General features: G+C 42.9%; 2 protein-coding genes across 10 annotated transcripts in view; one reads left to right on the top strand and one right to left on the bottom strand.

The window, feature by feature from the left end:
• LOC127008081 (ras-related and estrogen-regulated growth inhibitor-like) overlaps window positions 1–15,308 on the top strand; it is a 24,880-nt gene extending 9,572 nt beyond the window's left edge. The window contains exons 1-7 of one of the 6 annotated variants that reach the window (XR_007760770.1): window positions 2,093–2,390; window positions 3,499–3,598; window positions 7,881–8,326; window positions 8,857–8,987; window positions 10,574–10,748; window positions 11,381–15,163; window positions 15,260–15,308. Coding sequence is in view for 5 of the 6 variants with exons in the window: in XM_050879640.1 (XP_050735597.1) it covers window positions 3,513–3,598; window positions 7,881–8,326; window positions 8,857–8,987; window positions 10,574–10,748; window positions 11,381–11,595 (1,053 nt within the window). In the remaining variant the exon portion in view is untranslated. Of the gene's footprint in view, window positions 1–1,224; window positions 1,370–2,077; window positions 2,391–3,498; window positions 3,599–7,880; window positions 8,327–8,856; window positions 8,988–10,573; window positions 10,749–11,380 lie in introns of those variants that run through there. The other 5 variants (XM_050879637.1, XM_050879638.1, XM_050879636.1 and 2 more) reach the window with 5 other exon arrangements.
• Window positions 14,877–16,450, bottom strand: part of LOC127008083 (apolipoprotein D-like) — a 30,063-nt gene continuing 28,489 nt past the window's right edge. For 3 of the 4 annotated variants that reach the window (XM_050879643.1, XM_050879642.1, XM_050879644.1), the window contains exon 6: window positions 14,877–15,779. In XM_050879643.1, the coding sequence (XP_050735600.1) occupies window positions 15,654–15,779 (126 nt within the window). In that variant the 3' untranslated portion in view covers window positions 14,877–15,653. The remainder of the gene's footprint in view (window positions 15,780–16,450) is intronic. The other variant, XM_050879645.1, reaches the window with a different exon arrangement.

Here is a 16,450-nt window from a genome sequence, read left to right as displayed (position 1 = left end):
TCCTCTTTTTTTTTCTACGTGTCGGCCTATTGCGCCGGTAGACTTTCTTGGTGGGGCTTGATGATCGGCCCCAGCCCGTTGTGGCGCAGGCAAGTGTTTATAGTGCCGCCATCTTGCTCGGCTTATGCTGCCACCCAGCTGCTCATCTTTGAGCCTCTTTTTCAGTGAGATAATCTAGTCTGGGTTGATAGGTGGTCTTCAGGACAGAATGTGGATATATAGTTTTAGAATACTCAGCGGTGACTGGAAAATTCTAGCTGTGGCGGCGGGCAGGACTCAAACCCGCGTCCTGGACGCGGCGCCGTCACGCTAACCACTCGGCCTGTCCTCTATCCTACATGTGTGTCCTGACTATTGCCATTTCTGGATATTAATTGCCTTTATTATGTCGTTTGCTATCTAAAGTCGGGTAAAAGGTGTCAGTTATTTTTTTAAAAAGACGTCTTAACCATTAACACCTTCAAAGTACTGTTAAAGAACATTTGTTTAATCTCTTAACTACCCCAGCAACAGCGGGCACTTTTGTTTCCTCTTATTTTCTTTTTTGCCCTTGAGCTGCCTCCTATACCTGTAAAAAGAAATTAAGTTACAAATGGTATCTTAAAATAGATGCGAAACAAAACATTTCAATTGCTATTATATATGTGTGTGTGTGTATATAAATGAGAGAGAGAGAGAGAGAGAGAGAGAGAGAGAGATATATACTAAATATATATATATATATATATATATATATATATATATATATATATATATATATATATATATATATATATATATATATATATATATATATATATATATATATGTATAGCCATGTTTAGCCTTATTGCATAATAACTTACACACGGGATCTTAACCAGCTAAGTGGAGTGCCTGCAACTTTACTGGTTCAGGTCGGTAGGCAGAGGTTGAGCAGTAGTGTTGTATCCCCGAGTATAAGGTACATGTGCTTACATGTGCGCGCGCGTGGGCACACCCTAATTACCTACCTGGCTTACATGAGGGTACTCACTGATGTTTTCTCACTAGTTCTACACTTGAATGGGTGGTTAATAGTGCCATTCCCGTCTCTCTTCGCATATTTTGCTTTTGTTTGTAAATCTTTAGGACTACACACACACACACACACACACACTGAGCAGTGAGCACGTAGTTAGATTTGAGGAAGTGTGTGTGTGTGTGTGTGTGTGTGTGTGTGTGTGTGTGTGCTCGCCCCTTGCTCTCAGTGGCAGTACAGCATTTACAGGAGAAGGACTTGCGTTGTTACGTCTCCCTTGCCCCGAACAGTGAGCCTACACACATACACACACACACACACACACACACACGTAATCTTGATAAACAAATTCGCCGGCAGTGGTGTAAGGTTTGTCCTGTATGATGTAATGGTCAGTGGCATGTATAGTTTGATAGTAGTGGTAGTAGAAGTGGTAGTAATAGTAATGGTAGTGGTGGTAGTAGTAATGGTAGTGGTGGTGGCGATGGTATCAATAGAAGAAGGAAGAGGAGATGTGATGGCATTTGTTTCATCAATAACAAGTGTCTGAAGTATGTAGTCTCTCTCTCTCTCTCTCTCTCTCTCTCTCTCTCTCTCTCTCTCTCTCTCTCTCTCTCTCTCTCTCATGTTCCTCTTACCTCACTCTTCTTGATGATGTTTTATGTGTGTGTGTGTGTGTGTGTGTGTGTGTGTGTGTGTGTGTGTGTGTGTGTGTGTGTTGTTCGAACGAGCAATTGTAAGTGATTAATTAATGGACAGGTGTAAGTAGCTCAAATAGTTACTTTCGTAGTACTTTTAGTGGTGGCTATAGTAGTTGTAGTAGTTGTAATAGTAGCAGCAGTAATAGTAGTGATAACCTGATCATCGAATCACACTGTGACACCCCCCCCCCCCTTTTTTTTTGTTTTTTTTTTGTTTATATAATGCGCTGTTCTTATTTACACTTTGCTTTCGGTCCGCTGCGGGTGCGTCTTGTCTTCCTGCCGCCGCCGCCACCACCACTCCCATCGCCGCCGCCTCCAGGGACCAATCACCTGTCGCAATCTGCTCCCTCAGTTGTGACGTCACAGCGTTGCAAGAGCCAATCAGTTGCCTCGGGGAGGATTTCCGCGTTAAGGAGTGGCTATTTGTTTACTCTGGGCGGATCAGGTGATAGTAAACACACGCCAAGAGGAGGAAGAGGAGGCGGAGGAGGAGGAGGAGAAGGAGGAGAAGGAGAACGAAGCAACAGGAGTTTGTAGTATTGGCGTGGCTCTCGTGGTGGTGTGGCTGACGGCAGCGGCGGCGTGGTTGTCAGAAGATATAAAAGTACGTGTGCCGACTAATGGAACCTGTCCCACAGCGCCCGTTCTTCCCAAGGATGTTCTGCCTACCAAATTTGGCTCTCCAGGTACTCGGATCCGTCACCGAGGCTTCAGCGCTCTTGGCATCTCGACCATTTTGAGTTTGAGAATAGGCGGATGGGATTTCGTAAGACCTATAGTAATTCGCTTTACCGGATGAAACTACTCAGTTTCCGCGATAACCGGTTACTTTGTGGTACGATTAGTCTGTTGCTGTATACATTTGACACCGAAAGGCTGACGTTTTCAGCATATGCTTTGGCTTTAATTAAGGTTGCGTTGCTTGATTTTTTTTTTTTTTGCTTGTTAATTTTAAAGAAAAGTAGCAAGTCATCATTGTCATTATACAATATTTACTTTACGACTCGAAAATGGATGGTGTGCCCTATAATGAAGAAAGTGTTATGATGGTCGACACAGTCGTGTAGATGTAAAGCTGTAACTTTTCCATTTAGATTGCTTTCTGTCACCTTATAATCATAAAAAAGAGAATGGGAGAAAACAGAAAACTTGGATTCCTTAATTTCAGCCGTGGTCATGCATTTGTTTGATTCTACTCGCGTAGAAACTTTTTTTTTCTAATCTTCCTCCATAATTGCCTAATTTCATCCAACATGCGACGGACGGGGATGACTTGTGTACCCAGCGGTAAATCTTAAGAATAGCGGCTCCTAGCAGGTGCGCATGTAGGGCACGATGTTGTGGTAATTACAACATTTCTAGCACGTACGACGGGGTTTTGACAAGCGGACAAGCGTATTTATGTCAAGGGATGTATTTTTCCGCGCGGGCTCTTCCCTTTCTTCACTCCGGAGCTCACAGTCTTATCGCCCATCGACTTAGAAGAAATCGTGAGGCCGTCGTACGTGCTACAAAAATGTTGTAATTACCACCACACCGTGCCCTAAATGCGCACCCGCTAGAAGCCGCTATTCTTAAGATTTACCTACCCGGCCACTGAACAATGTCTATATACGGATGCAGTTTCCCCAATGTGTCCTCTTTCCTTCGTGAACTTTTTCAAGTACGCCCGGTAGTAAAGGTGGCATATTGAAAACAAAATTCTCTCTCTCTCTCTCTCTCTCTCTCTCTCTCTCTCTCTCTCTCTCTCTCTCTCTAACCACCAATAACCAGTAACAACCATCCACCACTCAGGTCCGCGTCGCAGCATGAGTGGGCGAGGCTCGTCGGGCGGGATGTTCACGCCGCCCACCCCGCACCGCTCCCGCTCCGCCATCTCCACGCCCCCCGCCAGGTAGGTCCTGTGGCACCCAGGTAGGCCCCTCTGTAGTGGCTGACCATCAGATGGGTCAGGCACTACACTTCGCCACCCAGGTAGGTCACGGAAAGCAGACAGGTGAGCAGGCAAGTCAGGGAGGACAAGTGGGCAGGCAGGTAGTTGGGTGTTTTGTTTATATGTACTTGTATGTTGTTTATCTTGCCACTCAGGGAAGGCGGGCGGCAGACTGGTTATCAGAGGTGGATATACGAACTTGAATCCCTTAGCGGGCAATTTTTGTTTTCTGTTTTTGTTCCCCTCGAACTGCTTCCATTGCTGTATAAAAAAATAAAAAAAAGATCGAGACTAGTGCAAATAACTTGTTCAAGTACGGTCATCCTGAATATCATTACGTGGTCGAATCTTCAGACAGACATATAGATGCAATTATATTCCGATTGAAGTATATTATCCCAACCAACATTAAGAATCGTGTATAACATGTGATTTCCCACAAACACAAGGCCAGTAGCCGTCGAAACTTGTTCGGACTCGAGGTTCGTGTCCGCTCGTCAGGAGGAAGGTAGCCAAAGCAGAGACGATATTGTGTAGTTAAGTGATCAGAAGTAGAAGAATTAACCGACATCAACATAAGTAGGGAGCTCGTGATTAGACAGATAGATAAACTTAGTCACTAAGGCGCCAGGGCCAGATGAACTTTTCCCCAAGGTAATAAAGGAATGTGAAACTGAAATAAGTGGGCAGTTAACAGAAGTATTTAGGAAGTCACTAGACACAGGGGTGGTGCCTGGTTCATGGAGGCAGGCACACGTTATTCCAATATTTAAGAAGGGAGACAAATCTTCTATGGAGAACTATAGGCCGATTAGTTTGACGTCAGTTATAGGTAAAATGATTGAGTCAATAATAGCTGATAGTACTAGGGACCTTATTGAGACATAATTTAATTCACGACTCACAGCATGGGTTTATTAAAGGAAAGTCGTGCCTCACTAATCTTTTATCCTTTTACAATAGAATATACGAGGCAGCTGACAATGATGAGAGCTATGATGTGGTTTATCTTGATTTTAGTAAGGCCTTCGATAAGGTACCTCACCAGAGACTGTTAAATAAAGTCAGGGCTCATGGGATAAGAGGGAAGGTATTTGATTGGATTAAGGCGTGGATTAGCGACAGGAAACAGAGGGTTACCATTAACGGTAAAAAATCCGAATGGGGTAATGTTACCAGTGGGGTTCCTCAAGGTTCAGTTTTAGGCCCGCTTTTATTTATTATCTACATCAATGACATAGACAATGGGATAACTAGTGACATAGGTAAATTTGCAGACGACACCAGAATAGGACGCACTATTAGGACAGGGGAGGATGCTAGAGCACTGCAGGAGGATATCAACAAACTGTCAGCTTGGTCAGAGAAATGGCAGATGAATTTTAACATCCCAAGTGTAGCGTACTTGGTGTAGGAACACGCAACCCATTACACGGGTATAGTTTAGACTCCACAGCGATAGGCAGGTCTGGGTGTGAAAGGGATTTGGGAGTGTCAGTGAACGCTGACCTAAAACTAAGGAAGTAATGTATTAGTACGAGGAATAGGGCTAACAGGGTATTAGGCTTTATTAACAGGACGGTAACCAACAGGAGTGCATAGGTCATCCTCAGATTCTATTTAGCGTTAGTTAGGCCACGCTTAGATTATGCTGTCCAGTTTTGGTGCCCACACTACAGAATGGACATCAGCTTGCTAGAATCAGTTCAGAGGAGGATGACCAAGATGATTCAGGGACTGAGAAACCTCCCATATCAAAATAGGCTGAAACATCTAAACTTACATTCACTAGAAAGTATTCGAATGGGTCAAGGGTTACAACAAAGGCGATATAAGTAAAGGACTGAGAATTAGCCAGCAGGATAGAACTCGCAGTAATGGATTTAAATTAGAAAAGTATAGATTTAGAAGAGATATAGGCAAGCATTGGTTTAGTAATAGGGTGGTGGGGGAGTGGAATAGACTCGGCAATCACATAGTTAGTGCAGGGACGATAGCTTGTTTTAAGGGTAGACTGGATAGCTACATGGACGAGGACGACAGGTGGCAGTGAGGTGTGGGTGCAGTAAGGTGACAGGGTACTGGTGCGTGCATAGTACCGCCGGTAAAACGAGGATTAAGCCTCTACCTGTAACCCTTGAAACTACACCTCACCCATCGTGAGTAGTGGGGGGGGGGGGGTCTGGAGCTGCCCTGTGTAGGCCACCCGGCCTCTTGCAGTTTCCCTATGTTCTTATGTTCTTATGTTTGTATGTTGAGACTGTAATTGTCTAGTTGAACTTGGGTATTCAATTATCCATGTAAAAACATTCTAGAACTAATTATACTTCTACACTGGTTAGCCTTTACATGCAGCCATGCAGGCAGGGCAAGGATATAAGTGGACGGATTTTTTTTTATGTAGACCATGTCGCTTTGGGTTCTCTGGACATTATCTATTGTGTCTTAGGCTTCACTGACGCCATTCCTTGCCTACGGTTTATGCTACGCGCCAGTGGTCCACTTGACAAAAGTCAATCTGAATTGGGGATGAAGTGAAGTTTGTGGGCGATCCTCAGCCACTCGACGGCGGTTGAAAATAGTCAGACGTCGGCTGGCCTTGAACGGAGGACCCGGGTTCACCACCCACTCGGCACCGTTGCGGGAAAATAAATAAAAGTATTGGAATAATTATAGTGCAAGGATAAACGGGTCAGCTATTTATAGCTCTGCAGTCTTTTAATACTTAGAAAGGTATTTCAGTCCGCCACTTCTCTTCCCTCCCCCTTCTCGTTTCCTAATCCTTATGTCTAGAGGCAATAGGTGAGGCGCAGAAGGTAAACCGATACGGCAGGTAAAGTGGAGCAGCACCTGTAAAAAATCTGCCATACTTGCGAAAAGATTCATCCATGGAGATGAGCGTCGCCGAGAGACAGACCTGCTGGCCGATGTCTTGTCCAAAACAGCAGGTGAACCAAGGAGGGGTTAAATTTTTCTTCCTCTATGTTCCCCTCCCCTTTTTTTTTATCCTGCTCTGGTTTAAGTATTTTTCTCGTAATTTTTCGGTATCATATTTCCTCCTTCCATAATATTATTCCCTCCGCTGTCATTACTTTTATCCAGTGGTGGGCACGGTTCCGTTAACCGCTAATTAGCGAAACCAACTTTTTCGTTAGCTGGTTAGCGTTTTCACTGACTTTGGAAACAGTTCGCGAACCAATTAGCTTCCACTAAATGTAGTTCCTCCTCTGCTAACTTTACGTTCACTAAAAATTCATACAGGTTTGTTCTTGTCCGTTGTGGGCAGACACAGCACCAATTGAGCCACATGGCGCAATAATTCCAAGGCTTCCACTTTTGGGTAAATTGCGTTTTAAAGTAGGCTAATTGGACAATTATTAGGGACACCTTTTTTGGTATTTAGGGTAATGCATCTTCCATTTCCACCTAAGAAATAAGCTTAAAATAATAAAAATAAGAGTGTCAGTTATGGAAAAAATGTAAAAAATGCGTATATTTGCGGGAAATCTTTGGTAAAACCTACGGATTTAGAATAAACCGGAGGCTTCTTTCTCTTGTTGTTGTTGCTTGTTTGTTTGTTTTGTTTATTTGTGTAGACTGTAGACCTTTATCATCATTTGATTTTGGCATCCTATACCTTTCTGGAAAGCTCTGTGTCTAAGCTAAACATATTGAAATTTCAGGTCACTAGGTCTGTTTTTAAGGGTTTTAGAGCAAAAATATCAAACCGAAGCTAAATCCATATAAAAAAAAAAGATAGCGATTAGCGTTAGCTTCCACTAATTTCTTTATCAGTTTAACGGTTTAGCGTAAGCGAAGCTAACTCTTTAGTTAGTGGATTACCAGTTAGCGAAGAAAACTTTTCGGTTAGAAGTACCAAGGCAACCACTGCTTTTATCAATCTCCGCTTTCTGTGGCTAGTCGGCTTTACATAATGGAAACTCTAAGGGATCTGCTCATCGACTTTCAATAGTCCCGTTAACTGTCACTTAGTAGTGTTGTAGAAAAAAGGAAGTGACTCGTTGCAAGATGAAGATGAAGCAATCCTCGTTTGTGTTCCCTTAAGTGACGCACTGGAAGACGACGGATTGGCTTGCTTGTGTTGCAGAATAGCCGACACGTGCTCCAGGAAAGAGGGTCGATTGTGTGGGTGTAGGAAATAAAGGTTTATTCTTTGGGCTACATATATTTTTGTGGTTGTGTTGCAAGAAGGAATAATAACTCGTTTGCGTTTGTTTTCCAGGAAAAAGGAGGAAAGGAGGGGGCGACGCACCACGATCTCCTCTACACCTTCCCCACCACCATCCATAACTTCCCAGACTACCAACACCACCACAAACACCACCACCACCACCACCACACCTTCCATCATAGTCTCGGCACCCACCATCACCACCACACCTTCCATCATAGTCTCGGCACCCACCATCACCACCACAAGCACAAGTACCAGCCCTCCCACCACAGCCACCACCACTATCACCATCACCATTACCACCACGGCAAGCCCCTCCCCCTCCCCCACCACCGTCAGCACCTCCAGCAGTAAAGGCCACACCAGCAGCAGTCACCAGCTGTCCCCGTGGCCAGGCCCCGCCTCCCTCTCACCGTCAGGAGGCGGCAAGAAGAATTGTTCCTCCAACGACTCGCGCCTGGTCGTCTTGGGCTACCCGGCTGTGGGCAAGTCAGGTGAGAGATCTGGAGTGTTCGTAGAAATTGCAAATTTGCTGAAAGATAACCTGATATTAAATCCAGGTCTCCTCTCAGCCTTCCAGCCTTCTTTCAGCTATATGATAAAATTGTCGATCTGTTTCTTCAGTTATTTTGTTTATATTCTTCTATAAAGATAGGTTTATATAATAATTATCCCTAAATCTCTCTCGTACTATTTTTTTTTTTTTTTTTTTTGTATTTCGTTGGGGATATACCCCAAGGGAGGATTATTTTTTGCATTCATCTTGTAGCTACTTCCTTCCATCTTGGCCTTTTAACACGAAGTCACCTTCAACGCATAACAATGAATTCATTTTTTTTTTTTTTTACTACCAAATCAACTGGCAATGTTTGCGTAAGTCATGTTGCAAGTCTAAACAACATTGCTCATATTTTTCTTCAACCTTTCTACAAACCTGTCCGTGAAGCTGTCTTAAACTGTTGGCATGTCATTGATTTATGAAAAAAATATGATTGATGGTGTAAATTTCTGCGGACATTTGAAGCCTTGGTAGTTCGCTTCCTGACGGGACGGTTCATCTGGGAATACGACCCCACCCTGGAGGCAGCGTACAGACACCACACGGTTGTGGACGACGAGGTGGCTGTGATGGACATCCTGGACACAGCCGGACAGGTGAGCAAGCAGAGGCAGGGGTGGTGAGTGGTGACAGAGACAGGGGCAATGGTAGGAAATCTGAATGGGGCAGTGTTACGAGTGGAGTCCCACAGGGGTCGGTGCTGGGTCCTCTGCTTTTTATTATTTACATCAATGACTTGGACACAGGAATTGGTAGTGATGTCAGTAAGTTCGCAGATGATACCAAGATCGGTAGAGTAATCCAATCAGACAGCGACGTTACCGTTCTCCAGGATGAGCTTGACAGACTATATGATTGGGCGAGGAAGTGGCAGATGGAATTCAGTGTCGGGAAGTGTAGCATTTTGAGTGTAGGTAGGAATAACCCCTCACACAATGACTCCTTAAATGACACTCCTCTAAGCAGGTCTGGGCGTGAGAGAGACTTAGGAGTCCTAGTGAGCGCTGACCTCCGTCCTTGGGCTCAATGCATTCAGGCTAAAAATCGGGCAAACAGAGTACTAGGTTTCATCTCAAGGAGCGTGAGCAATAGGAGCGCTGAAGTCATCCTCAAACTTTACTTAGCACTAGTTAGACCTCATCTCGATTATGCAGTTCAGTTCTGGTCCCCCTATTATAGAATGGATATCAAGATGTTAGAATCTGTACAGAGGAGGATGACAAAGATGATTCAGGGGGTGAGAAGCTTGCCTTATGAAGACAGGCTGAAGCAGTTAAATCTACACTCTCTAGAATGGCGAAGGTTGCGAGGAGACTTGATCGAAGTCTATAAATGGATGAAGGGATTTAATAAAGGGGATGTCAATAAAATTTTGAGAATGAAAGAGCCAGGTAGGACGCGTGGCAATGGTTTTAAGTTAGACAAATTCAGATTCAACAAAGACATAGGCAAGAATTGGTTCACCAATAGAGTGGTGGACGAATGGAACAGGCTTGGGAGCCATGTTGTGGGTGCCAATACCATAGATACATTCAAGAAGAGGTTAGATAAAGCCATGGATGGTGAGGTAAGGTGGGGTTGAGTGTACAGGAGCTGCCTTGTATAGGCCAACCGACCTCTTGCAGACTCCTTACGTTCTTATGTTCTTATGTAAGGAAAAGGAAGCAGCAAATGGAAGAACGGACTGGGGCACCGAAGACAGGCTAGAAGGGAGAGGGTGTCAGAGAAAGGATCAAGGCATGGGCAAAGATTGGATCAAGCATCACTACTATGTGAAAAGTTCTTTAGTAAGGCAAAATATAAATAAAATTATCATTACTGCTTCCTCATGTTTGTGAGGAGACATTCTATTGCATTGGCATTTATCATGATGTAGAAAATATGCTTATGCATTAGCCAAAAGTTACTCTGCTGTATAGTTTTGGAATGTGCTGAAATGTGCTTACTGGGTAATGCCTTAATCCTTTTCTCTGCCTCTTTACTGTTTTTCTTAACCCTGTCTACTGATGCCCCTCGTAATCCTACGTTACACGGCCAATTCTCTCGGAGGTCTGTCAATCCTTCCCTTCTCAATATTCCTATTCCTTCTCCTGGTAACCCTGTCTTGTCCATCCATATGTCCTGCTTGGTCGGCACTGCCTACCAAGCAGGACATACACACAGTATACTGACCATCTTGCAGGCTGATGGGGCTCTGAGGGAGGGTCTGGCACGCTGGGGCGAGGGGTTCCTGCTGGTGTTCAGTGTGACGGACCGCGCCAGCTTCTCTTTCCTGCAACCACTCCACGCAGCGCTTGCAACAGCCAGGACAACACCAAACTTTCCTTGTGTCATAGTGGCTAACAAGACAGATTTAGGTTTGTGATCCAGTCTTCCTTTTGCAATGCATAAAACTACCTAGAAGTGTGGTGTTATAGATTTTTGTCTAGGTTGTAATTCTTCAAACTCTTACTGTAAACCAATGGTACTTAAAGCCCCTGACTGAACTAGGAGCTGTGTGCCTCCTACCATCTTATATTTAGTTATACATCATGAAGAAGTGGTCCCTCACTGCTGGGGCAGAACTGTAATTAATTTGAAAAACACTGCTCAAGTTTAAATCCTCATTCTTGCTTTGTGGTCCTACGGGTATAACATCGTAAATGTTTTGGAAATGCATTAAGCATAATGTGTCTTTCTTTAGTGATTCATATTTTTTATAAATCTGCTTTATTCCATAATATTTTAACATTCAGACTGTTCCTTAAGTCCTAGACATTTGACACATCTTCTGGACAGGAAGAATTTACCAGTAATTCATTTCTTACAATTTAGAAATTGAAAGAAATAAAGATATTGCTGACTGAGTTTGTTTTCAATGTCGCCAAGAGTCAAATGTCTGAAGCAGTGACTTCCAGTAAAGTCATGGTGTCAGACCATTAATGTATGAATAATTTTTAGTATGTTGGTTATGTTAAGCCAATATCCCTTCTGCTTTTTGTTGTTGCAGGACACATCACCTCAGTGACTGAAGCTGAGGCAGAGTGTCTGGCAAGTGAACTGGGCACCTCCCTCTTCTTCACCTCAGCGAGTGATGGTGGTCCTTCCATTCAAGCTGCCTTCTCTGAGTTGCATCGGGATGTTGTTCGTCGACGCTGGACCCGCCGCCGGCGCTCCTCTGCCAAAACAGTCATTGAGGGCTTCTACAAGATGTTTACACGGTGACATGACGGGCTAGAGGTTCTTGGAGGACTCTGCATTATCTCTGTTATGGCGAAGAGGAAACTCCTATGGGACCCCTGTAAGCCACTCAACATAGAGCCTTTTGAAGTAAGGTTGCACTCCATCTTGGTCTGTTGCTGTCTGGGTTACACTCTGTTTTGGCCTTTTGCCATCAGGGTTACATCATCTTGTTACTTTATATTAGATTAACTTGTGTAACAAACGATAAAGTATTTCATATGACCAATTTGGACCTCTTTGGGCAACAAAGGACATCCTCATTGGTCAATAAATCTTATATGCTTATAAAGTTTTGCACTCTAGAGTAAAGCATTCCTTTACTGGCCAAATAAGATCACATTCTCTGCTAGGATGGTAAGAACATTGTACTTTACAGCAAGTAGCTGCCTTGAGTGGGGCAAACCCACAACTGTACAGACAGGATCAGAGAAACTGCAATAACACACATGAGAAAATCTTATAATGTAATACCAATGAGTGCCAGGCATCAAATCCAGACCTTCTGTGGCTCAGTTAGTTTGCTGCCCTGTCATCTTCTTGAAAGGCCTGGGTTTGATCCCTGGCACTCAGTGTTGTTACATTATGGGATAAATAGACATGAGGTGAAACATCCGTGAGAGAAGTGACTGATCTCTGGTGCAGTGGTTGGGATCACAACCAAGAGATCCCGGGTGCATTCATCAGGTGGAGATGAATGGGCAGCCTCTTCACTTCCTAGTCTGTTACCTAGCAGTCCTTCAGGACCAGTTATAAGTCTGGAGTTGTGGTCCCAATTGTTGTGCATCCCAGGAACGTGACCTTCATATGTCACAGCACTTTCCCCTGGTTCCATATTGTGGGGAGTGCAGACACAGTACCCAAAGGTTTTGGTAAACTTATGGGCATATGTCTTGCACGTCTTATAGAGCAAGTGCCTTTAAAAATGCAACACATATCTTGGTTGATATCCAAAAGACTGCAAATTTTCACCACACAAGGCACACAGCTAGCATGCTTAATGCCAAACACACTACCATATGGTTATAATTATTCCTCTATTGCAATTCTTTATAGTATGAAAGTAGTAAATGACTGCCATTTGTAAGAAGGTTATTGGGATTCAGAATAGGAGGCCTGGCAGTGTTGAGATTGGGGTACACCTACTGGTCTGGCATGAGCAATGGTATTAATCTCTTGCCAACTGCACCCATTTGTGGTTGAAAATACTTGGTTGATGAGCATATAATAAGAGTGAGACTGAAGCACATCTTGGGTTTCATGTCTCTTGTTGCAGGATACACTCCTACTGATGTGTGAAAGTGATGAGGAGGTTGTGTTCTACACCACTAGACTCCATCTTAGACTGGTGTCCCCCTCAGGACACACTCATTGTTATGGATGACTTTATTGCAACTACTTGCACTGTGAGAGCTGGCTATGAGCTACTTGTTGGTCCCATTGGATCTGGTACCAGAAACACCAGCTGCTCTTGCCTGAATTTTGCAAGATCCAAGAGGATGAGCACTGTAGGTTCTTGGTATCAGCAATCACAGCTCCAACGCTAAACTTGATGTGGCAATGCTGGACGAGTAACCAAGGAGATTGACCACATCTTTGTAAGCACTTCAGAACTAGGGTTTCCTGGAGTGTAGAGTTCTTTGCAACTGATTATAAGCTCATTGTTGCAACACTCTGCTTCATATTAGGTCAAGAAGAATCTCAATATATAGCCATCACACTGTGTTTCATCTTGAGACTGAAAGACTTGGGAAGTGCTCATGAGTATGAAATGACAGTCTCTTATTGGTTTAATGTGTTCAGCACCCTTGAGGATCCTTGAGATTTGTGGTAATGCCTGCATAAGTGAACTCTAAGCTGCAAAAGAGTGCATTGGAGATGCCAAAGGTCAAGGAGTGGTTTTGCTGTAGAAGAGAGACTGGGAAATTTCAAGAAGTCACACTGCCAGACTTGTTGGAAAATAAGGAACAATGTAGGGTCCTGTCACATAAGGCTAGAGCTTTCCAAAGGATTGCTGTAAGGCAGTCTAGTACCATTGCTCCTGACTGGAAGAGAAGGCTGGTTGTCCCTATCTGGAAAAGGAGAGGAAACAGTCTGGACTGTCTTGTCTGGAATCTTGTGACAGGGCTTGGTCTATGGTGTTATGGACTCACTCAGCACAAGTATACATATAGTGTTGTTGATACATGTGCAGGAGAACAAAGATTTGGATCTTCATCCCTTGTGTTCCCAAGCTTACTTTATGGGCGAGACACGGACACTAAATAAAGATGAAGAGGGGAACTGATGCTTCTTGATAAATGCCAATGCAGAATCATGGGATATTGCTGGAATTTTCTTTTGAGGCAAATCAGTGATTACTCAGTGAGACTGAATCAAGGCCTATTACTTGCATAGTCCATGAACACCAACTCTATGTATACTGGCATGTTGAATGCTACCAGAAGTTGACCTTTGCTAGCTGGGTTATATCTGTAAGAGACAATACTGATTGCAGGACAATGAATCAAGGCCTATTACTTGCATAGTCCATGAACACCAACTCTATGTATACTGGCATGTTGAATGCTACCAGAAGTTGACCTTTGCTAGCTGGGTTATATCTGTAAGAGACAATACTGGTTGCAGGACAAGGGGATGCCCACAAAGCCTGTAATTTAGGTAAGTCAATGGATCCTACCATGAGGTACTTAGGATGAGAGGGGGCCTGAATGGAAACTTGCTTGGAGGAACTGCTGGAGTTAGTGTTGTAGACTGGGCGAAGTGATGCCCCCCCAGCAGGTGTATGCCCCTATTGTTTGATTTGTAGAAATTATTTCTTAAAACTTGTGTAACAAAACAAAAAGCTGTGTAGTTTAGAAATGTAAAATAATCAATTCACTGGTCAAAGAGGAGAAAAATAAGGGACTAGGGTTACTAGGGCAGTTGGGAGTTGTCTTATGCAAAGACTATCCTGCTAAGTTCAAATTTTGGATGCACAGTTTTGGGTTAGTTTTTGACAAACCGCCTTGTGTGAAACCACCTTAATAGATTTGATTAAAAGTGTTCACTTATTACAGTAACAAAACAAAAGAACAGGAGTGGTAAATCATGACATTGTAACATTGCTGTTTATGTAAAGTTGTCTTCCCACACTATGATTGTGATTTTTAACACTGTATCCTAGAGCTGCAACTCCTTCAACAAGTGAGAGGTTTGGGTCCAAGTTGCTTACATGCTTTAGAATTAAAAAAAAACTAATTTATACTTTTCAATAAAAAGACTGATATTATTCAAGACACTTTTAATAACAGAATAATATCGTACATAATGTACAAGGAGTGATGATATCTGAAGCTTTATTACATGCTACTTGTACAGTTACTAAATGCAGTATTGCATTAGATTAAGCCTTAAGTATATCACAAAGAATTTTAAAATTGCATATGCTAGAGGTAATGCAAGGGTCATTTTTATCTTTCATACATTAAAACTTCTAACACAATAAAAAAAATCATATTGGAGATGTGTACACAGCTTTTGACTGATAGTTTTAAAACTGCATATGCTAGAGGTAATACAAGGATCATTTTTATCTTTCATACATTAAAACTCCTAAAACATTTTTTTAATCATATTGGAGATGTGTTTAAAACTGCATATACTAGAGGTAATACAAGGATCATTTTTATCTTTCATACATTAAAACTCCTAACACATTTTTTTTAATCATATTGAAGATGTGTTTAAAGCTTTTTATTAATAGTTTAAACTAACTTCATAAAACTAAACTTTTAGGTATTTTAAGGTGTTGAATGTCACTGAAGGTACAGGTATGTGAGGCAACAAAGGAATGTGAAGTTGATATGAAGTCATCCAGTGAGAAGCACATACTTTAGATATGTTACTATGGTTGCTTCCAAAGGGTTTGTAAGGCATTCTGTTAAGCCTGTTTAAAAAGTTAGAATTATAAAAATGGAAGCATGCAACAAAATGTGCTCCTCACTGGGAGGCTGTAGTAGCACTTTGTAGACAGCACAGTAGGTAGTTGGTGATGCTGCAGACTAGTCAATGGTCTGAATGGACTCTGCTTCTGGCTCCGAACCCTTGACTGCCAGATTTCTGCTGATGGTGGCCAAGCTGGAGGCCAGGTCACTAGCTCCTCCAGCCACCTGTAAAAGCATCACCAGCTGGAGCAGCACACAGCACCAAAGGTTAGTAAAGGGAAGCACAACACATTACACGTAGCAGTGAAGCACAATGTTAAGTGGCTGGTCACTAGCCAGTCAGTAGGTCATGCAATTAAGTTAGAGCTTGTCCCCAGCATTTTAAAAGTGAATCTTTGGCATTTATGTGGATACTAAATGGTATTGACTGTCCTGAGATAATGAGTGAGTTGGAAAAATAAAATGTGCCAAACATCAGAGGCCATATGGCACTATGGTCAGATGGAAAGGGTAGAGGAGAAAAACAAGGTGGTGTGTGGTGAGTTAAGGTAAGGGAAAGAACTGTTGGCAATAACAGAATGGTTAGTGGTGTGTGGCGAGGTATAAGGGGAAAAACTATAGTACAATAATAGAATGGTTAGAGTAAGTGGAGGATATTTTGTTGAAGGCTTCAAGAAATTGTATTTATAGAAAAGTGTGGTGATTCTGCTAGAACATCTTGAGGATCAGGTGGTGGTGGAGGTGGGCTATATGAGGGAATACTGTAGTGAGAGAGTAAGATAGAAGAATGATGTGGAATAAGAAAGGGATGGTACAGGTCAGACAATGGGTTGGGATTTGCTAGTGAGATTACTGTGTCCTGGATGTAAATTCTTGAGTTTTGTCTCAACCAACTGTACTTGTGGCTCAGATCC

The sequence above is a fragment of the Eriocheir sinensis genome, chromosome 37, assembly GCF_024679095.1.
Source record: "Eriocheir sinensis breed Jianghai 21 chromosome 37, ASM2467909v1, whole genome shotgun sequence".
Taxonomy (NCBI): domain Eukaryota; kingdom Metazoa; phylum Arthropoda; class Malacostraca; order Decapoda; family Varunidae; genus Eriocheir; species Eriocheir sinensis.
The sequence above is the reverse complement of the archived record's forward strand: the minus strand, read 5'-3'. Positions and strand labels throughout refer to the sequence as shown.